A 23,316-nucleotide genomic window follows, 5' to 3' on the forward strand; every position below is an offset into this window, starting at 1 on the left:
ACACACACGCGCTCTCTCTCTCTCTCTCTCTCAAAATAAATGAATGAACTTTAAAAAATAAAATAAAATGAGATGTTTACCTTACTGAAGCGTGAAGAGAGTGGGGAGATCCTTCTGGCCCCGTGACGCCTTCGGTACCTGTAGAGAGCAGTGCCGCGACCCTCAGGACTCAGTAGGGACCCGCGTCTCCTCCGTGGCACGCCCGCAGGGTGCCAGCCTGATGCTCACAGCACTGGGCACACGGGGGAGGGAAGACCTCCCAGCGCGCCCGGGTGCTGCCGGGCGCTGTGCGGATTTTCCCGTTACTTTCTCTGCACGTTTCACCTGCCGTCGTCTCATTTCTCGGCCCCCATCTGTGTCTTTGAGGGTGGGTCTTAAAGACCAGCAAGAGTGAAGTACATATTTGCAACTTGTAAGTTTGTTTTCGAAGAGAATAACGTGACGTGTGACGTAAAATTTCTTCTCGGCTGCTACCTGTAATACTGGAAGTGAAAAAGCTGCTTCTTAAACATCAGTTTCTTAACAATTCTTTTGAACCCTGTTATGCTGCAGATGCCGAGGTCAGCGGTCTTTAATGTTTAAGGGACTCTCGATTCTAAGCACGTGGGGGCGGGAGTGGAAACACTGTGATTTTAAAAAGCGAAGCAAATCTGATTAGATGAGATACTGCCTCCTCTCCACTCTCCCCTGGCAGCCGTCCTAAAGATAGATCATCTCGAAATGATTTTGAACTTGAAACTACCTTTTCTACTTCTTCTCTGTTTCACTTTTATCACATGAATAATCTCGTTCTCTCTCGGGCGGTGCCCTTTGCAGTCTCATCCGGCTGGGGAGAGATGCCTAACGTCCATTCGAAGGCTGAGAGCTCTTGGGGAGAGCCGTCCTCCCCCTCTGCCCTGGTTGACAACGGCACCGCAGCGTGGGGCAAGCCGCCCAGCAGTGGCAGCGGATGGGGGGACCAGCCCGCGGAGCCGCCCGTGACCTTCGGGAGAGCCGGCGCCCCCACTGCCGCCCCGGCCCTGTGCAAACCAGGTGAGTCCGACCTGCACTTTAGAAATGGATCAGGATATTTTAGTTAGAGGGATACTTTTCATTGGATTTTAAGAATTAATGTTTTAGGACACCTTCCTCATTTTGTTTATACTTTAAAACTAATATCTATTTGCCGCGTCTGGTACACGGACACAGAGGAGCTCTTAACAGAAGCCCGTGCGCTCCCTTTTTAGAAAAATTAACGACCAGAATCCACACCATGGCGCATGGCTGCGGGATGCCGTCAGTGGCGTCTACACGGCAGCAGGACCCCCCGTGCCTGCCGTCTTCAACAGTGCTAGCTCACTAGCTCACTGAGCGACGAGGACGAGGTGAAGCACGCCGTCTCTCCTTTCTGAGAGTGGGTTTAAGACCGACGTGACTTCACAGCGCTCAGACCCTTCTGCCTTCTTCTCTCTTGGGAGCGCCGTTCTGCGTTGGGGCTCCAGGCTTACGCGTTCTCTTTTTTTTCTTTGGACGATAAGAAAACTTAGGCCGCGCTTTCCTCACGTCATCTGAAAGTGTAATAAGCGTACGTGCACCACGCGCGTTCTCACACACGTCCAGATCACGTTTACCGAGTGGAATTCTGTGACGCGTGGGGATTTTGCGGCACGATGCATGTGACGTTAGCGTGGACCTAAGCGTGTGAGTCAGGTCCGGTATTAAGATCCGTCGTCCAGATGGCTGCGAGAGCTTCGTATGTTCTTTGGCCATCGTTAAACCTGTTAGATCTTAAAATGCAACTTTATTTTTGTATTTTTACCACCATGTTTTACATGAGTTTTGTGTGTGTTACTTAGCTAGCGCTGGATAGTGTGCTCCCCATATCCACCGTTCTGCTGGATTATTCCATTCCTGTGACCTGTTGATGCAAACCTAAAAGACAGGGAGGTCCTTAGATTCACCTGCCGTCCCGAGGCAGTATGTTTGTTCTTACAGTTTGTCCTCGGAGGCGCCATCGTATACGTGTCGACCTTGAAAAAGCGTCCTATCCTCATAGTCGTACGGACTCCCGCTAACTGCATCATCGCTCAATCTTTGGCCTTCTTCTCCCAGGAAGTGAAAATGTGGGCTAACTTTTGTACCAGAAATCACTCTGTATCTTAAAAAAAGTAGAAGAAATAACATCCTGAAATCCAAACTCAGTAGTCAGCTCAAGGCTCCATCCACCTACGGCCTCAACTGGCTCCACCCTGTTACTCTGGGAGCGTGTCCGAAACATAGACGTCAGGCCCAACCGCAGACCTGTGCGCTTCTCGTGATCCCCAGGTGACTCGGGTCTGGTCACGTGAGAGGGGCACTGGCCCACCTTCCGCTGCGGGTTCGAAAACCGCGTGGCGGACAGTGGTATTTCCGGGACTCTGCATATTACCGGCTACCTGCCATGCAGACGGTGCCACCCTCCCCCGTGGCCCCCAGGGTCTGTTGTTAGGAAGCCCGTGCTTCAAAATGTCCTGTAGCGGGTTAGGGGAGTGGGTAACAGCACAGACTACAGATAGCTGGAGTCTGGAGAAAACAATGCGAACACATCTGCATGTGTATTCTGTAACTCCCGCAAGACATTCAATTCTTCGGTCTTGGGAAATGAAGAGGTAAAGAGGCAGCTCCCAGGGCACCCCCCTCGTCCCACCTCCCCCTAAATGGCGCTGTAATTCAGCACCGCCTCCCTGAGGAAGGGTGAGTTTGTGAAGTTCACGTGTGCTCTCCTTCTAGCTTCGAAATCTATGCAAGAAGGCTGGGGCAGTGGTGGGGACGACATGAACCTCGGTGCCAGTCAGTGGGAAGACGAAGAAGGGGGCATGTGGAACAGTGCTGCTTCCCAAGAAAGCGCGTCCTCCTGCGCCTCCTGGGGGAACGCCCCCAAAAAAGGACTCCCAAAGGTGCGTGCAGCCCTAAAGAAAAGAAACGCTAAAGTGACCGGCACTTAAAACTACATTCAGGGTAGAGGGGGCATCCAGTTAGCGGCGGCGGGTAGGTCGGGAGTTCCCTGGGGCCCTCTGGGGATCCGGACGCTGCCCAGCCCTGCTGTCACAGCAGAGTAAAGGCAGAGACGGACGTGAGAATCCAGCTGCTTCCAGGAAGCCAGACGGTAGGGACGTGCAGGCGCTTACGACAGTGCCACTCTTCACACTAAAGGGTTTCGTTTTTCAGAAAAGACGAGTTTCCACTAAAACAGTGTTATGGACGTTAACTGATGATGGGTTTGTTGTTGTAATTTTTAAACAAATGAATAAGTGGTTTTTTTAATTTCTCCTACGGTAAATATTGATAAGTACGATCAACATATCAACAGAATTTCTTTAGAATCCTCGATCTTGGGGCACCTGGGTGGCTCAGTCGGTTAAGCGTCCGACTTCGGCTCAGGTCATGGTCTCACGGTTTGTGGAATCAAGCCCCACGTAGGGCTGTGTTGACGGCTCGGAGCCTCAAACCTGCTTCGGGTTCTGCGTCTCCCTCCCTCCCTGCCCCTGCCACACTTGCGCTCTCTCTCCCTCAAAAATAAAAAATAAACATTAAAAAAAAAAAAGAATCTTTAAGACAGAGTAATGGGATTGGTCCTGACACCATTAAGTGTGAAGACTCCTGAGGTACATCATTAAGTGGTTTTGCAATAAATGGCAGCCATTTGAAAAACATTTAAGTGAGATCCATAACTCGTATAAGCACCGAGATAAATTCCAAGTAGATCACAAATTTAAATATGATAAATACAAATATAAAAATGTGAAAGAATTTTAAAAACTATCTTAGAGCAGGAGTGAGCGGCCTTTCTAACTATGAGAAAAATCTAAAAATCATCAAATTTACAAAACTTTCAGTCCTGAAAGATTTACAGACTTCAGTAAAACCGTGCATGACAGGGGTACGTGGAGCGGGGGGGAAGCTCAGTCGGTTAAGTGTCTGACTTCAGCTCAGGTCATGGCCTCGCAGTCCATGGGTTTAAGCCCCGCTTCGGGCTCTGTGCTGACAGCTTGGAGCCTGGAGCCTGCTTCGGATTCCGTGTCTCCCTCTGTCTCTGCCCTCCCCCTCTCAAAAATAAGTAAACATTTTTTTTAAAAAAGCGCACGGCAGAAAATACCATAAAATCAAAAGACAAGCTGGAAAAACATATTTGTATCATATCGTGCAGAGGGCTGATCTCCCTGATATATACATAAAGGCCCTACAAACTGACGTGTTTTTTTAATCGATAAGTAGATTGCTCCATAGAAAAATGAGCAAAGAATATAAGTAGATGCTCCCTAGAAAACAAACACTGACAGCTCTTCAACACTTGAAGGGACCTTCAGCCTGCCCTGCGGAAAGAGTTCAAGTTAAAACAACACTGGGAGATGCCACTTTTCATCTCTCGGACCAGCAGAGCCCCCAGCGTTGAGTAAGCGGGTTCTGTCCGCAAAGCTGTGAGAAAAGCAGCCCTCTCCCACGTCACTGGCGGGACTCTAAGTCGGTGGGGCCCCCGCGGAGGGCGGTTTGGCGTCATCTGTCGCGGTTACAGATGGGCCAGCGCCGGGATGTGGTGCTTCTGCCTGTCACGGGCGTAGCAGATGGCACCTGTACACCGTCTTCTCCTGTCGCGTTTTTGTAGGGAAAAAAGTGATGGTTAAATGTACGTTAGTGGGGTGACTGAGTCGCCCCACATCCATACCAGGGAAAGCTGAACAGATTTTTATAAAGGAAGTCTCCCTGTATTCATCTGAAAAGACCACCAAAATAGGCTGTCAAATGAGAAGGCAAGGGACAGAGAAGCGCGCGCTGCACACCTTTGTGGGGCCGGGGAGCGAAAGCGTGCGCACGCCCGCGCGTGCGAAGAGCGAGCGGGAGGCGAGCGGACGGAAGGTGAGGTAGGAAGAAGGCACTTTGCGCGCACCCTGTGTCTCCATCCGAACCCTACGAAGGTGTTACCTGTTCAGAACATTAATTCAGCAGAGCATTTCATTAGCAGTAGCAGAACCCAGAACCTAGAATCAGGGCTCGCTTCATCAGGAGCGGAAGCAATTACAGACCTCAGACGAGGAGTCTTTTTTCGGCTGGGCTGGCAAACAACCCAGTTAATGACGGCACCAGGAACACGAAACAGGTAAATTAAAACACCGTGTACTCTTGGCACCTCCGGCCCCGGCAGTGATTCCAGGCGCCTCCAGATAAGCACTTCCTCGAGGAAAGAGCGCCCGTTGGTTGGTTTAATATCGCCACACAGACCCCATTCTGCAGTTAACGGCAGGCTCCATTTGGACAAGCGCCGTGAGGAGTGATTTTAGAGGAGGGTGTTCTTTCCCCGGTGTGAACACATGGTTAGAACCTTTGTAGTTGTTGGAAGAGGAGGGACGTCACTGAGAAAACTTAACATCCTCGCCCAGCCCTTGTGGGCTGCCCCATGCTCCCCTCCTCCTCTGCCCTGCACTCCCCTCCTCTCCTCCGCTGCCCTGTGCTCCCCTCCCCTCCTCTGCTGCCCTGTGCTCCCCTCCCCTCCTCTGCTGACCTGTGCTCCCCTTCTCCCCTCCTCCGCTGCCCTGTGCTCCCCTCCTCTGCTGCCCTGTGCTCCCGTCCCCTCCTGTGCTGCCCTGTGTTCCCCTCCCCTCCTCCGCTGCCCTGTGGCTCCCCTTCTCCCCCCCCCCCCCCCCCCCCCCCGCTGCCCTGTGCTCCCGTCCCCTCCTGTGCTGCCCTGCGCTCCCCTCCCCTCCTCCGCTGCCCTGTGGCTCCCCTTCTCCCCCCCCCTCCCCCCCCTCCTGCCCTGTGCTCCCGTCCCCTCCTGTGCTGCCCTGCGCTCCCCTCCCCTCCTCCGCTGCCCTGTGGCTCCCCTTCTCCCCCCCCTCCCCCCCCCGCCCTGTGCTCCCGTCCCCTCCTGTGCTGCCCTGCGCTCCCCTCCCCTCCTCCACTGCCCTGTGCTCCCCTCCTCTGCTGCCCTGTGCTCCCCTCCTCCGATGCCCTGTGTTCCCCTTCTCCCCTCCCCCGCTGCCCTGTGCTCCTCTCCACTCCCCTGTGCTCCCCTTCTCCCCTGCCCTGTGCTCCCCCCCCCCGCTCCCCTCCTCTGCTGCCCTAGCTTGCTTTTTGTGATCGCTTCTCCTCTTCTCTTCATCTTCTCCCTCACTGACGTTTGCCATTTATGTCTTCTCTACCCCAAGGGCTGCAAGCAGTGAATAGTCAATAAAATTAACAGGCTTTTTGTTCCTTTCATCTTGTTGCCTTTTCATTCTGTTGGAATGAACCCCCTGCATTTTGTCATCTTTGACAGTAAAGCTTATAAAAGGGCAGAAAACATGTAATTTTTAGTAAACTTCACATAGTATTAGCATAGGGCCGTGTTCAAAGGAGCGCTTAGGATTATTTGATAATGGAAGTGGCACACATTTGTGATGAACTAAATTAATTCTCTGGGGAAGAAAAATAATTATCTTGCTTTTTTAAAGTCCTTAAATTACACACGTACGCCAACTTGCACGCGCACCCTAAAGCATTCCGCAGTACTAGCCACGAAGCAGTCAGGGACTCTGGAGCACAGCATCGCTCGACGTTAATACAGAAAGAGTCTCTAACTTGAAATCACCGTGAAGTTTAGGCCGCTCCTGTGTCTAGAAGAAACGTATTAACCCGTGACCCACACTTTGTCCTAGGGCATGAAAACGTCTGGCAAGCAGGACGAGGCCTGGATCATGAACCGGCTGATCAAACAACTCACGGACATGGGCTTCCCGGTGACTGGTGTCTTATTTTTACTGCTTCCCTCCGCGTGTGCTGCCATGCATGGCCCTGATTGTGTCCTGCCCGCGGTTGTCACACGTAACAAGCGAGACTTTTGAGGGAGGAGAGTGTTCATGCAGCCTAACTCGTAAATTCCCCTTTTACCCGAGTGCTTCTGTCTAGGGACCGTTGCTTTCAACCAGAGCGAGCATCCACACCATTCCATCAAGTAGGGTGTGCGAGCTTTCTGGAATAAAACATGCCGCGTGATCGTTCCTTTCTTTGGCTTCTACAGCTCTGCATTTTCTTTTAAATTATAATTAAAAGTGAATTTTCGTTAGTTTATGCGGTGGATTGACAGAGATCACAAGAGAAAACTTGGGATCAAGTACCAAAGCGCCGGGTCCAGAAAAAAGAGTCCTAACCAGTCCTATTGAGTGCCCGAGTCTCGGGTCACATGTAGGGAGAGTTCAGATTGTACGGTGTCCCCCGAAAATGTGCCATGAGGCATCCCGTTCCTGAGATCCTAACGCAGGAGTTCAGCTCCTGAGGGATATCCCCTGGGTCTGTTCGGTCTTCCCTTCAAAGGTCTTCTTTCCAGATCGTTACTCAAGTGAACATCTGTCTTTGATTTCTGTGGATGTTCCTGAAGAATGGGTCCAGAACGGCCCGGTCCAGAAACGACATGCCTCGCGTCGGGCACACGCCCTCTGTCACTGGGCAGGCCGCAGACCCGGGGGTGGCCCAGCCCCTTCCCGCGTGAGAGCGCGGGCGGGACACCGGCGGCCTGCCCGGGAGTCCCCATTTGCACCGTGGTGCTCGCACACACTGACACGCATCTGTTCCGTTCCTAGGAACGTGAATAGTTATCAACGTGCATCTGCTTGTTTCGTTTTGGTCTTTTGTACGTTGCCTGGTGGCGAGCGGGCAACAGCAGGGCCCAGAGTCCGCGCAGTGGAGAGTGGAGCTCTGTGCTCTGACTGGCTGCCGGGACGTTCCCAAAGTCGTTCCGGCAGAGAGTTCATCCTTGCCGAACCCTTGCTACTCACTGTGGTGTGGGGTCCACGACAAGATTCCACGGACCCCGCACGTTTTGTTTTTAAAGTGTCAGATGCAAGTTCTTTAAAAGTCGACCCGGCGCGTGTTCTTACTCGAAGTGCCTTTACTTAGAAGACGTTTGTGTCTAGCCTCGCCAACGAAGGGCAGTGTTTCCGGTTCCAAAACCCAGTAATGTTACGTCAGCCGTAATCATTTCTCTAAGCTAATAGTGATCGAATTCTCTACTAGCTTTTTTGTTACCGTCGAGGCGTAATCTTCATTAAAGTTCTGTTTTCCCACACAGAGAGAACCAGCTGAAGAGGCCTTGAGGAGCAACAATATGAATCTTGACCAGGCCATGAGTGAGTACTCTGACGCCCTTACCGCATACTTTCTTAAAAGGTGCCAGTTTGTGGAGTTTGGATTTCCAGAAGCATTTTATCGTAGTCTTGGGTTAATGGTTTCAATTCGTGCTGGGTAGACAGGACCAAGCTTCAGCAAAAGAGCGAGCGTGTGAAGCGTGGTAACCACACAGCAAGTCTCTGGAGGCTGGTGGACCCTGGGGACGGATGGCCAAAGCCCACGTCGAGGCACGTTCGCCTGTTTCATTTTTCTCTGTACTTCAGCCAAGAGATGAGTTTTTCCCATCTATTTTGAGGGGAGGTCATCACAGCGTTCGTAGAGAAAGACACTGGGACCACAGGCCAGACTTCATGCGACACTGACTGAGCGTGTTCTTCGCACCTGGCCCCAGAACGGGCTTGCTCAGGGGCCCACAGAGACATCTCCGTGCCGGTGGAGCGCTTACTGGTGACAGATGAGATTTACCTCAAGGGACGAGCAGCCCTCATTGTGGAGCTGCTGTGAAAATAGTAATAACTAAAGGTGATAAATAGAATCGGAATTCTGTAGCTGCGTTTTAGGATGGTATATCAAACTCTTCCGAACGTTTCCTTTTTTTGAGAGAGGGAGCGTGCTCACACAAGTGGGGGAGGGGCAGAGAGAGAGGGAGAGAGAAACCCAAGCAGGCTTCACACTCTCAGCACAGAGCTCGATGCCGGGCTCGATCTCATGAACGATGAGATCACAACCCGAGCTGAAATCGAGAGTTGGATGCTCAACCAGCTGAGCCACCCAGGCACGCCTAGAATGGTGTATTAAACTCTTAACTCATAAAGGGTAAAGAAAAAGAGAATTAGACATAACTTACGGCTGTGACAACTTGGGAACAAAATCATAGCACCTTTAAAAAGAGATCATTTGTGACATCAAAAATATAAAAGGGGGAGAGCAAACGGATGGAACTCTTATAAGCCAATGAAGAGAAATTGCTTTCAGCAGAAAAGGGACTATTCCATCAATGTTTAACGTAAACCTCGTGGTAACCGTGAAGCAAAAATCTAGCACAGACACACAAACCGCGAAAAGGGGGAGACTGAGAAAATGGAAGGCTGTCAACGTATGAAGGTAGACAGAGACAGAAGGAAAAACAGTAGAGAGACAGAATAACCAGAAGGCAGAAGATAAAAGGGCGGTAGCCCGTGCTCACATGTCCGTAATCTCTCTTAATGGGACTGAACTCACCAACCTAAAGGCACAGAGCTGCTGGATGGATTAAAGCCACAAGACCCAAGGTGCCTGGGTGGCTCAGTCGGTCGAGCGTCCCACTTCGGCTCAGGTCACGATCTCACGGTTTGTGGATTCAAGCTCAGAGCCTGGAGCCTGCTTCGGGTTCTGTGTCTCCCTCTCTCTCTGCCCCTCCCCCCCACACTCTCTCTCTTTCTGTCTGTCTCTGTCTCTCTCTCTCTCAAAAATAAACATTAAAAAAAATTTTTTTTATTAAAAATGTTTAAAGCAAATAAGGCCACAAGACCCAAGTCTGTGCTGCCCACCGGAGACTCATTGCAGCTCTAAGACACACACAGGCTCACGTCGAAAGCATGGAAAATGATATTCCAAGCAAACAGAAACAGAAAGAAGGCGAGCATAGCCATACTCAATATCCAACAAAATAGACTTGAAGCCAAAAAGGGTGACAAGAGTCCAAGAAGATCATTATATGCTGACAAAGGGGTTAATACACCAAGAAGATGTAAGCAAATTATAAATATATCCATTCTCAACACCTGACCACCAAACTACATTAAGTAATTAATAACAGATCATAGAGAAGAAATAATATAGTAATTTTATGGAAGATTTCAGATACCCCACTGTTAACCATGGATAGATCTTCCAGACTAGAAATCAATAAGGAAAAATGGAATTGAACCATACTTCAGAGCAAATGGACCTAAAAGATATACACAGAACATTCCATCCAGCAGCAGCAGAATATACACGTTTTTCAAGCACACAGGGAACATTCTCCAGGATAGATCTGATAGGCCACAAAACTATCTTAGGGGTTGTTTGGGGGTTTTTTTTCTTTCTTTCTTTTTTTCTTTTTCTTTTTTTCATCTTTTCGATAGAGCATGAACAGGGGAAGGACGGAGGGGGAGGAGAGAGAGAGAATGACTCAAGCAGGCCCCACACTGAGTGTGGAGCCCAATGTGGGGCTCATTCTCACAAGCATGAGATCATGACCTGAGCCGAAGTCAAGAGTCAGACGCTTAACTGAGCCACCCAGGTGCCCCCAAACTATTCTTAGTTTTAAGAAGTTAGAAGTCCTACCAACCATCTTCCTCAACATGAGGAAAATGAGAAGATCCATAAACACGTGGAAACTAAACACACTTCTAAACAACCATTGGGTCAAAGAAGAAGTTGAAAGGAAAGTGAAAAAGTATCCCGAAACAAGTGACAATGAAAACATGTCAAATGTGGTGGGAAGCAGCAAAGGCAGTTGTGAGAGGAAAGCGTGTAGCAGTTAAACACAGATACTAAGAATTTAAAAAGAGGTAAGAGAAGCAAGCTAACTTCACACCTCAAAACTCGCAAGAGAACACATTAAGCCCAAAGTTAGCAGAAGGAAGGAAATAATAAGGATCAGAGCAGAAATAAATAAAATAGAGACTAGAAAAACAGTAGAAAGGATCTGTGAAACTAACAGCTGATTCGTCAAAAAGAAAAACACAATTGATAAACCTTCAGCTAGACCTAAAAAGAAAAGAAAGACTCAAAGGAATGAAATCAGAAGTGGAAGAGGAGACTCTGCAACTAATAACCACTAAAATACATGGAACCGTGAGAGGCTGCTGTGAACAATTATATGCCAACACATTACTTAACTTAGAAGAAATGAATACATTTCTAGAAACAACTTACCAAGACCGAATCAGCAAGAAATATAAAATCGGAACAGACCAGTGAGTTAAGAGATAGAGTCAGTTGCCAAAACACAGAAAACTTCAGGACCAGATGACTTCACTGACAGAAATTCTACCAAATATTAAAGAAGAATTAACATCAGTCCTCAGACTATTCCAAACTATCAAGGAGAAGGGAATACGTCCAGGCCCACTCTACAAGGCCAGCGTTACTCTGATACCAAAACCTAAGAAGGATACCACAAGAAAACCGTAGACCAATATCCCCAATGAACGTACATGCAGAAATTCTCAACAAGATATTAGCAAACTGAGTTCAACAACACATGGATACGATTACATTCCGTGACCAGGTGGCGCTTGTACCTAGGATGCAAGGCTGGTTCGACATACACAAATCAGTAAATGTGATCTATCCCATCAATAAACTGAAAGATAAAAATCATGTGATCATCTCGATAGATGTAGAAGAAATATTTGACAGCATACAGCATCCTTTCATGATTTGGGAGGGTGGGGGGAACCTTAAGCAGACTGGGTAGAGAAGGAACGTACCTCAACCTAATAAAGGCCGTAGGTGACAAACCCACAGCTGACATTTTACTCAGTGGAGAGAAGTTGAAAGAGTTCATTAGATGAGGAACAAGGCAAGGATGCTGACTCTCTCCACTCCTGTCCAGTAAAGTGCTGGAAGTCCTGGCCAGGGCAGCTAGGCAAGGCAGAAGGGGGGAAAAGGCATCCATATTGTCCGTGTTGAAAAGGGAGAAGTCAAGTTCTCATTATTTGCTGATGATACGATCCTGTATATAGAAAATTCCAAAGAATCAGTCGAAAAACCTAGAATCGGTCGACGGTCTCCGTAAAGCAGCAGAATACAGAATCGGCATACAGAAATCAACTGCTTTCCTTTGCACTAATGATGAGGCATCTGGAAAAGAATGAAAACCATCCCATTCACAATAACATCAAAAACAATATAGTACTTAGGAATAAATTTAATCAAGGGAGTGAAAGATCCGCACAATGAAAACTGTAAGACTTTGTTAAAAGAAATTGAAAAAGACACAAACAAATGGAAAGGCATCCCATGTTCATGGATCAAAAAAATTCATATTGTTAGTCTGGTTATATTACCCAAAGCAGTCCCCATCAAAAAACCAAAGGCATTCCCAGAAGTAGAAGAAACAAAAACAATCCTGGGGCACCTGTTTGGCTCAGTCAGTTAAGCACCCCAACTCTTGATTTCAGCTCAGGTCATGGTCTCACAGTTTGTGGGAACGAGCCCCACGTCGGGTTCTGCCTGACAACAGGGACCCTGCTTGGGATTCTCTCCCTCTCTCTTTACCCCTTCCCCCCTCAAAAATAAATATTAAAAGAAAGAAAGAAAGAAAGAAAGAAAGAAAGAAAGAAAGAAAGAAAGAAAGAAAAGACAAAAATCCTAAAATGTGTGTGAAACCACAAAATACTCCAAGTAGCCAGAGCGGTCGTAAGGAAGAACAAAAGTGGAGATATCACACTTCTGAATTTCAGACTGTACTACAAAGCCACAGTAATCAAAACAGTGGTACTGGCGTAAAAATAGACAGTCTGGGGCACCTGGCTGGCTCATTTGGTAGAACATGTGACTCAGTCTCAGAGTTGTGAGTTCAGGCCCCACGTTGGGTCTAAAACTTCCTTAAAAAAAAAAAAAATTAGACACTTCGGCCAGTGGAACAGAATAGAGCCCACAATTAAACCCCAGCATATACAGTGAACTAGTATTTGACAAAGGAGCCAAAAGTACTGATTGGGGAACGGATGGTATCTTCAACAAAAGGTTCTGGGAAAAATGGAGAGACGTGCAGAACAATGAAATTGGACCCCTATCTCACACTACTCACAAAAATTAATTCAAAATGGATCAAAGGCTTAAACAACAAAGCAAAACAAAAACAGAAGAAAATTAAAGAAGAGGCCTGTCAGTATTGGTCTCGGCAATAACGGGGGGGGGGGGGGGGGGGGGACAGCAAAAGCACAGACAACAAAAGAAAAGTCAACAAATGAGGACTACATCGAACTCAGAAGTTTCTGCACAGCAAGAGAAGCACCAAAATGAAAAAACCTATAGAACAGGAGGAAAATTTTGCAAGCCATGTACTGGATAAGGGGTTAATATCCAAAATCTATGGATCTATCAGTCAAACTAATGACCCAAAAAAAGTTTGATTAAAATAACTAAATCGGGGTTGCCTGGGTGGCTCAGTCGGTTGAGCGAACGACTTCGGCTCAGGTCGTGATCTCGCAGTCCGTGAGTTCGAGCCCCGCGTCAGGCTCTGTGCTGACAGCTCAGAGCCTGGAGCCTGTTTCAGATTCTGTGTCTCCCTCTCTCTGACCCTCCCCCGTTCATGCTCTGTCTCTCTCTGTCTCAAAACTAAATAAACGTTAAAAAAAAATTTTTTTTTTAATAAAATAACAATCGGCATTTCTGCAAAGAGGACATCAGAGTGGACAACAGATCCGTGAAGATCATCAGGGAAATGGAAATCCAAACCACAGTGAGGTCTCCCCTCACATCTGTCAGAATGCCTTTTCTCAAGAAGATAAGAGGCAGCAGGTGCCGGCGAGGACATAGGGAAAAGGGAACCCTTGTTGCAATGTCGGAGGGAGCGTCAATTTGTTCACCTGGCATGGAAAACAATACGGGGGTACCTCCAAAAACGAAAAGAAGACTTACTGTACGGCACAGCCATTCCAGTTCGGGCATCTACCCAAAGGAGGAAAACAGGATCTTGACAAGATAGTCGCTTCCATGTTTATCACATTATTCACAACAGCCAAGGAGTGGAAACCATCCAAACGCCCATCAACGGATGAACGCGTGGAAAAGATGCCACCATATATACACAACGGAATATGATTCAGCCACGAGAAAGGGGAGTATCCTTCAGTCTGCAACATATCCTTCATTCTGACAGATCTTAAGCACATCAGAGGAAGGCAAGTTCTGTATGATATCGCTTGTATGTGGCATCTAAAATGTTAAACCCCACGGGAAACCGTGAATGGCAGTTACCGGGGAGCAGGGGTAGGGGGGTGAGTAATGGTGTTTCAGGGTACGAATTTGTAACAAGGAGTAGATAAGCCGCAGAGATCCAGTTCACGGCACGCTGAGCGCACAGTAATGTTGTAGTATGATGATGTAACAGGGTAAAATATGGCTACGTGGACCATCCTATTACAGCATGTAGGTCTATCCAGTAACATGTACACCTTAAGCTTATACAGTGTTACACGCCAAATTGATCCAGTTAAAAGATAAATAAGTAAAACAATAATTCTGTTAGATATTTACATGGAAAATGTAGCTGATTCTCATTATTCGTCTCCAGGAAACAATAGGGTCGAATTCCTGTAAGCCACAGCATTTTTGTCAACCAGTCCATACATAACCTTCCTTTATGTGCGTTTCTGGCTAAAGATACCTTATTTAATACATATTTCTCACAAAGGTGCCGTATATCTTTATAGTAAAACGTTGGCTAGAAGGAGTTAGCATTTTCCCGACCCTGGGTCCTGTGACCATAGATCTCTTTGGCCGTCCACACTGAATCCAGTGCTGTCGGCTACACCTTTCGAAAATCAGTCGTCATGTTGTGACTCCAAAAAGTTAGCCACTCTTCCCTTCTTTCCATAGCTTCATCGCACACGGTAGATGTTGCTTTAGCTCTTTCTGGGCAGCCTCACGTACAAATGGGTGACTGTTCTCTTCCTCTTGCCGGATGCACCGTATCGTTCATTCACTCACATTGAGCTTGAACAACAGCACCGCAGCTCCTGCCTGAACAACACTTGGCTGACGTGTTTTCTCCATCGGGCACGGCGCAGCCTCATTGCCCCCACGAGCCCTACAGCATACGTTAGCACTGTGCTTGGGGACCACTTCCAATGCCGAAACCGCCAACAAAGAGAACAAAACTGAAAACAGTGGCGCGAAATAGACCACAGAGGGACACTTGTTGCTGTAGGGGAGCCGAGTGAGAAGCATCTTGTTTGGTCTGAGCCGAGAACGCGTGTGTCGGGCAGCCGGGACTCTTCGCCATCCCCTGCGTGTCCACAGACGACCCCAGAAGTGCCACGGGTTCTGATCTGGGGGCTACAGGTAAATGTAGCCAGTCGGTGAACGCACAGATGCGGCATCCGTGAATAGGAAGATCGACTTGATAGTTCCATGCAGGTGCCGAACTGTTGTGGTGCAAGCTGCCAGGACAGAAATGACCCATCGGTTCAGTGTGCGCTTGAAGAAGTTCATTGTACCCGGTTAGAATTGTAAGACGGCACAAAGTCACAGGTAGCCACACGAAACCAGTCGCTGGCCGGAGAGCGCATGAGGGCGAAAACCTTGTCTGTCTCGTATGACGTTGTGTCCCCGGCGTCTGGAAGAACCCTCACGGGGGCGTGGGAAATGGAAACCGACGGCTGCGGGGGGTCAGCGGAGCCGTTTTAAACAGGATAATCGGGGCAGGATCCTGAGGACCCCACCGGGGAAGGCCGTGTGGAGAAGGGGGTGCCTCCCAGGAGGGGAAGGGAGGGCGGACTCGGAGCGGCCCGTGTGGTGGGAGGAGGGGCAGGAGCAGGGCCCGGTTGCAGACTGTCGGGGCTCACGAGAGCAAAACCACAGCCTCCCTGTTTTCCGGGAGGTTGAGAGGCTCCCACCGGCGCCCATCTTGAGCTCGGCGCTCCTGACTGACGCTCCTCGGGCGTTTGGGTAACTGTTGCCTCTGTTTGCTGTGCCCCAGGCGCCCTGCTGGAAAAGAAGGTGGACGTGGACAGGCGTGGACTGGGAGTGACCGACTACAATGGAGGGGTCACCAAAGCCCTTGGCTGCCGCCCACCAGTCTCCAAAGACTCTTCCGGGGACCGCCCCACCTTTCTTGACAAGGTATGAATTTAGGGGGTGTTTTGCTTGTTCGTTTTTAACACAAGGGACTTTTCATTTTAACCGTGTCCTTAATGCAAGCTGGATCAAATACTTGCTGGGCTGCAATACTTAAAGTGACTTTGACCCACTTTTTAAAATACGTATGAATGTTCAACTCAAAAGAGATGGTGTCGTGTTTCATGCGATGTGACTAAGAAAAAATACTGAAATTGAAAACTGATTTTCCTCGCAGTGGGTTAACCTGGCTGGCTTGTCTGCTTCCATTTGCCCAGTAACAAGGGTCTTCAAATCTCTGTTTCGCTGTCTTATTTTACACGCACAGTTCTTCCCCTTGGAAATGATGTTATGTGTTTACTCTCGGAAAAAGAGACTTGAAGTGGTTGTGCAGGTGCCCGTGTCTGGCCAGCTCAGCTCGGCCACTTGAGAGTCCGTGCAGGAGTCCGTCAGAAGCCCCTGGGGTGGGTCACGTGCCCAGACACCGGTTCGGTCCTTTCAGGACCGTCCCATGGCGAGGCCCCCTCTCCAGACTGGTGTGACTTCACAGGGAGACGAGGACAGCATCCCACGAAATTCAATCAGAATGTTGAACCTTGGAAATAAAATTAAAGCAAGGAAGGACAAGTTTAAAAACAAAACAAAAAACAGGCTCACAGGAGACAGAGGTGAGACTTCGCCTCCGTTCTTAAACAGACAGGGTCCCCTCCCGCCCGCCCCCCTGCCGAACGCTGTGGCCAGCCTGGGCCCAGGAGGAGTGGTGCGCAATTCCAATTTAACTTAGTATCTTGTATTTACACTTGGCTCAGGATGGGACGCTGACTTGTTTCCTTACCTTTAACATGTGGAATACTGCTACACGTTTGTTGGGAAGTTAGAAAAAATAGATCTGCAAAGGGCCTGGTCCATAACGTGACCTTAATAAATATAACAGGGTAAGAGTCTGTTTTGTAACCTACCCTATTATTGGCTTAAACTGCACAAAATTGCTGTTTGCGGGTCAAAAACAGCTGAGTGTCAGCAGAATCCAACCAAATGTACACCTAGAGCCTCGATGATGACTTCTCGGAAGGAGCGGGTTTACTTGAACACGGTTGTACACCGTTTTCTAAATGAGGCTTTTGCGAATGTTTCCGTCGTCCTGACTGCTGCCCCTGGGCGGGGTCGGTTGTGTATGAGAGCGTCCCAAGCTACCGTGTGTGCTTGCGGAATAATCGTTGACAGTGAAAGCAGCGTCTCAGTCTGGTTTCTCTTTTGCTTTTCCCCTCTTCCTCTGGCCCTTGTTCTCCATTCTCTTGTTGCCCACACTGTTTTGACCTCCTGATTCCTTACCATCCACACGCCTCTACGCCCTTGGGAAACTGCTTTGTGCTCTGTGGATGGACACTGCACACAGCTCACCCTCTGTTTCTCCCATCAGGACGGCGGCCTGGTGGAAGAGCCCACGACTTCACCATTTTTGCCTTCACCAAGCCTGAAGCTCCCCCTTTCAAACAGTGCACTCCCTAATCAGGCCCTGGGTGGGATTGCCTCAGGGCTGGGCATGCAAAACTTGAATTCTTCTAGACAGGTAAGGCCGTGGGAGAAAGCCAGCGCGGTCTCTGTTTCACCTGCCTCTAAAAAAATGTGTTTGAGCCACAAACTGTCCCATTTTTAATGAATACCCATACTTCACGATACAATCACGTATGAAAAGGTAGCCGAGAGAGTAGAAAGATCATCCTGCAGGTAATGTGCAGGTGTCAGGAGTGGAGTCCAGCTCCTGGGATTGAACCATAGTAAGGGAAATGCTTCCAGATCGTATTGTTACATGTAAGTAACACATAGTTCAGTGCCCTTGGTGCTGACCTACCGCTAGACTCCTTCATGGAGCCAGGCGGTGCCGTCCTTTCTCCTGGCCTCAAAACTGGAAATACATTGGTCTGTGAGAAAACACCACCTTTTCCCCTGCTTTGCCCTGAAGTCGAGGTGACATTTCGCTGGCTTCCAGAGAGTCGTGTTGGCATTCTCCCTCTCTGACGCTCAGGGAAGGGGAAAGTCCCTGTCAGGCTTTCACCTGACAGGGAACTGAGAGTTGAAGGGAAGGGAAGACTCTGAGAGTTGCGTTGGCTGCTGCTCCCTGGCACTTGTCTCTCCCTGTCCTTCTGGAAGACATGACCTGCTTTCCTGGCTTTCCTAGGACTTCCTTTTCCTGGGTTTCCTCACGCAGGAGGCTGACACGCACCCACCTCCGAGACCCCTCTCTAGGTGAAGGCTAAGCTGCGTGAGGCGGCCACGTGCGCACCTGCTGTCCCCGGTGACGGTCAGCGGCGCCTCCTGCCACCAGCGTCCCTGTTTGTGTGGTCCTCGCGGCCTGACGTCACTGATGCCGGTGGTAGTGCAGTGCAACGCCTGTTTCGGGTGACCTGCCGTCTGACAAGTAACCACCCTGCAGGCGGGGTGATGGGAGAGAGCCCCCGTGCCTGGCCGCTGACTCACCCCAGAGAAGCGGGAAGGACACCTAAAATGCATTGATTAGATCTCACACACAGATACCTGCCAGGATCTGGCCTTTTACTCAGCTTCAGCTTTGGCTTTTGTTGAAATTATACTTCTGTTTCCTATTTGAAAATATCGCTGTCTTCGGCTTAGTGATCCCCGCCCTGACGACCCTGCGTCACCACAGGTCTCCCGTGACAGAAATAGAGCAACCCAGTGGCTCCGCGTGGCCGTGGTTCATGGCACCGTATTATCAGGGTTTGTCTGGACGGGATAGTCCTGTCCAGGGACGTTTTCCGGCCGGCACTGTCGTGTGGCTTCTGCGATTTGGAAACACAGGCAGGCCTCGTGGGCCGGTCGGCCGTCGTCTGTAACCAGGCCGAACGAAACCGTCTGTGAAATTCACTTTGGTAGAAGTTCACGGTGCAGGGGGGAGTAGATACGCTTTGGCTCTCGTGGCCAGGCAGGCGGGGCCTCCCCCGGAGCTCCCGCGGCGCCGGCGCCCTAACGCCCCGGTCCCTCCCGTGTCCCTGCAGATCCCGAGTGGCAATCTGGGCGTGTTCGGCAGCAGCGGAGCAGCACAAGCCAGGACCATGCAACAGCCGCCGCAGCCGCCCGTGCAGCCTCTGAGCTCCTCCCAGCCCAGCCTCCGCGCTCAAGTGCCTCCGTTTCTATCCCCTCAGGTGGGGCCCGCACCCGCGCTCCGGGCAAGGCCACGCACGCACGCACGCACGCACGCACGCCTGGGCCATGGCCATGTCACCGCTGTAGAGTGAGGGCGGGCTCACCCCCGCCCGCCCGACAGGAGGCTGCCAGGGCCACCGGCGTGGCCACTGGAAGCGCCGAGCGGGGGTCCTCCCGTCGTGCCGGGTGGAAAGGCGCCTCCCTCGCTACCAGGCTGCCATTTGTGTCCTGCTCTTGACAGCTGTTCAGACGAGCCCGATGCACTGTCCTAGCTGGGAGAGGAAGGTGGCGAGCCGGCACTTTGCTTAGGACGTGAGGGGCCACGTGGGAGCAGTCAAGGACCGAGTAATGCTTTAGTGGCCGATGAACGGGATCGTGTGTCAGACCATATACGTCACAGACGTCTTAGTTAAGTCCGTTACTTCGTATTAGACCAGGCTTCCCACAGAGATTCCTTAAGAATAAAAAAAGAAGTCAAACGGAAGTCAGGAAGAGATTGTTACTGTTTTGTGTAGCTCAAAAGCATATGGATTCTTTCATTTTAATATTGTTTACTTACTGGGTAACATTCCATAATCTTACTCTTCACACCGAATTTTTCATTACAATGTTTCGGTCTTTTCCCATGTAAAAATATTCAATAATAGATACTGATAATAAGGTATAGAATTAGCTGGAAGTAATTACTTCCCCACAAGTAATTGAACCCACGTTTGTGCCCTGAGCCGAGATGGCTGAAATGCAGGTCAAGTAACCGTTAAATTCATTCATCAGGACACGGGGCGAACTGCTCTGACAGAGACCCCAGAGGGCAGAAGCTCAGGCCAGACAGGCATCTGCTTCTCTCGGGCGGCCGTGCAGGAGGCGGCGGCTCAGGGCTGTGGGGCGGCTCTGCCACGGCCCCTCCCGACAGCAGGGAGCCCCACGGCCCCACCTGGGCCCTGGGCCCTGGGCCCGGGTGGCGGGCAGCAGGCTTCCCACACTCGGCCAAGTGCGTGTCACCACCCCCCCCCCCCCCCCCGCCCCGTGCCCATACCCGCCGCCTAGTGGCAAACACTGAGATCCCCGGTGCCGGGCCCCACCTGGTTCCCAGCCGCGGAGGTGCCCATCCCGTTGAGAAGGGCGGATTGACGGTCCAGGCTCAGGCCGGCAGAGCCGGGGTGGACCACTTCCAGAGCCCATCCTGCGATGAGACCCTCCCGTGGGGTGGCACGGTGCCCGCCAGTGGGTGCGACTTCTCCGAGATCCCACGTCCACGGTCTCCAATCCTTAAATCGTGCCCGGCTGTTTTTGTGGTGACAGAACGTGAGATCCGTTTGCAAGGGGGTCCCCCGGAGCCCGAGCAGCTCCACTCGTGACCGCGGCGTTTGGAGGAGGAAGGCTTTCTCTTCTTTGCCTGCCTGCCTCCCGTGCGTCTTTCCCACAGAAGCACGTTAACTGCAATGGCAGAACGTCCAGGAGTTTGTCAATGGCTTTGGAGTTGATCCTTGAGACAGGTGTCACTCATCAACGAGTCTGCACCTTGAGAGACCAGCTGCACAGGCACCTGACGCCATCCTTTGTGTCCAACAGGTTCAAGCACAGCTTTTGCAGTTTGCAGCAAAAAACATTGGTCTCAACCCTGCACTATTGACCTCGCCGATCAATCCTCAGCATATGACGATGTTGAACCAGCTCTATCAGCTGCAGCTGGTGAGTGGACAGATCCGTTCAACTTCTAGAACTAAGCAAGTGTGCGCCCCTGACGTTCACGTATCTCTGCCAGCCACACACCCTGACCCGTACAAGTAGCTGGTTTAACGCTTTCTCCATGTCAGGGAGGCTCATTGAGACCCTCCTAAAATTTGTGGACCACTAAAAAAATGAGGAAGTTTTTCACTTACGGGTGCTGTTCCTTAGCTTTGTAAATTCCCTGGTCCCTTCACGGAGTCGTCCAGGTCTTACTGTCAGGCATGCCCTCTAACTTGGGGTCTCAGCTAGCTTTTCTCATCCAGAGTTTCCCGTCTGGACCACAGAACACAAGAAACGCTTGACGATTTTCTAAATTCTTCAGGATGGTATACACGAGTACTCTTTTGGAAGCATAAAAGAGAAGTTACTTCATGACATACAGTAGAATGCTTTGGAGATTAGGATTTAATTCTCTCTCGAAACCCCTGTTGAGAAAGGTTGATGTAGCCTAATAATTCTGGAAGGCTTTACAGTTCAACAGGTCTTAAATTTTTAATTGTCAACAGTCTTTCTACTTTTACTATAAAACGCCAGGTCACGTGTCACGTATGAAGGCATACTGCATTTGTGTATGCCCAAGGACCCAAGTGTGTTCTTTCTTTCTTTAATATGTTGACACCTGGTTTATTTGGAAGTCTCGTCCAACAGCTTCATCTCCTAGAAAATGACCAGGATTCATGAAGGAAGGAAAAAAGGTCTCCGATAGACAAAGGCATTGATGCGAAACCTTTCCTCACAGGAGAGCCCTGGGCCCTCTCAGCCCTAAGCCTTTACTGTCTGTTAGACTCCCATCTAGCCAGTTTGAGTGTCAGCTTCCCAGTAAGGAGCAGCATGGGACGGGAGGAGACAAGTGCCCCGAGACAAATCGTGGTGTCGGGGAGGACACAGAGCTCTGGAAGGGGGGTCGTGACCGTGACAGACTCTCAGAGATAGTTTCTTTGTCCTTAAAATGGGAAATGGGGGCACCTTGCGGCGTGGGGGTGAGGCTTCCCAGGACCCGAAGGCACCAAGGGTGGGTGGTTCAAGCGCACAGGATTAGTGCTTTTACTACCAAGCTGACCTCAGATGACAAAGAAGGAAACAACCATAAAAATCAGGTACACACGTAAAAAGCATATTATTTAGAACTCTTGCTGTAGAGGAAAATCGCGTTATGCTCCTTGGTAACACTGAAGACGTGGCTGTATTCTGACATGAGACGTATCTGATTATCGTACTGATGTTCTAGAGTCTCTTATTCATACAGTCATTTTTATTGCCCCTTACGGTGTGAAAGACCTCAAGAAAATCTTTTCTTTTTTCCCATGGAGGCATTTTAGTTACACGTATGTATCACATCTCTAGAAGCAGAATCCCAGGATCTTCCCTCTGGTGCGTTTTCACCTTGCTTCTCCCTGGTCCACGATGCCCGCTGAGGCGGTCGGCACCGTGACACCAAACGGCAGGACGGGAGCAGATTGCTTGGCCATCTTTCTAGATGTTTGGGCTGTGCATCACGTCTGGTGCTGGTCGCTCCGCCCGGGAGGCTCACAGCACTTTTCCCCACTCTGTGAGCATCAGTGATCTCAAATTGGCCGCCGTCACCGTGCTTCGTCATCGCAGTCAGACACCACACGGTGACTTTGGAGCAGGGCCTAGCCTGCTAAGCTAGGTGTTTGCCTCTCTTTCCGGCGTCGTTTGTGCTCTCGAGAGCATCTGCCAGGACATTCACTCACACTGCCGTGAGAGCATGGGAAGATGGCGGAAACTGCAGGAAAATCTTGAATTACGTTTCATGTATTCTGTTTTAAAACCAAGCATGCTGTTTTTAATTTTTTTTTTTTACTAATTTTTTTAAAGTTTTTTTATTTTTGAGAGACGGAGTGTGAGTGGGGGAGGGGCAGAGAGAGAGGGAGACACAGAATCGGAAGCAGGCTCCAGGCTCCGAGCCGTCAGCACAGAGCCCGACGCGGGGCTTGAACTCATGAACCGTGAGATCACGACCTGAGCCAGTCAGTGCTTAACCAACTGAGCCACCCAGGTCCCCCTTTAATTTTTTTTTTTTTTTTTTTTTTTTTTTTTTTTCAAAATAATCGGTAAAAATCGGTTTTGGTGCACTCTGAGGTTTTTAGGGCCTTTACGGATTCACTTAAGTGAAGTATTTTATTTCTCTATAATTCACAGATTAAGGAGGCACTTCTAAATATTTTTTAAATTTATTTCTTTTTGAAAGAGAGAGAGAGAGAGAGCATGTGCGTGTGCAAGTGGGGGAGGGCCAGAGGAGGGGGTGGGGAGAGAGACTCCCAGGCAGGACCTGCATTGTCAGTGCTCAGCCTGAGCCACCCAGACACCCCTGGTTTTTCATCTTGCCATCATTTGTTTTTATTTTTAGTTGGTAGGACTCAAGCAGAAGAATTTTGATCTTGGGGCACCTGGGTGGCTCGGTCGGTTGAGCATCTGACTCTTGATTTCAGCTCAGGTCATGATCTCACGATTCGTGAGTTCCAAGCC

General features: G+C 49.8%; 1 protein-coding gene across 1 annotated transcript in view; it reads left to right on the forward strand.

The window, feature by feature from the left end:
* TNRC6C (trinucleotide repeat containing adaptor 6C) overlaps positions 1 to 23,316 on the forward strand; it is a 95,926-nt gene that overhangs the window by 54,127 nt on the left and 18,483 nt on the right. The window contains 8 exon segments of the mRNA XM_042915890.1: positions 817 to 1,032; positions 2,749 to 2,915; positions 6,648 to 6,728; positions 8,057 to 8,114; positions 15,797 to 15,939; positions 17,354 to 17,503; positions 18,948 to 19,094; positions 20,668 to 20,787. Coding sequence (XP_042771824.1) covers positions 817 to 1,032; positions 2,749 to 2,915; positions 6,648 to 6,728; positions 8,057 to 8,114; positions 15,797 to 15,939; positions 17,354 to 17,503; positions 18,948 to 19,094; positions 20,668 to 20,787 — 1,082 coding nt within the window.

Source organism: Panthera leo, chromosome E1 (assembly GCF_018350215.1).
Source record: "Panthera leo isolate Ple1 chromosome E1, P.leo_Ple1_pat1.1, whole genome shotgun sequence".
NCBI classification, from domain to species: domain Eukaryota; kingdom Metazoa; phylum Chordata; class Mammalia; order Carnivora; family Felidae; genus Panthera; species Panthera leo.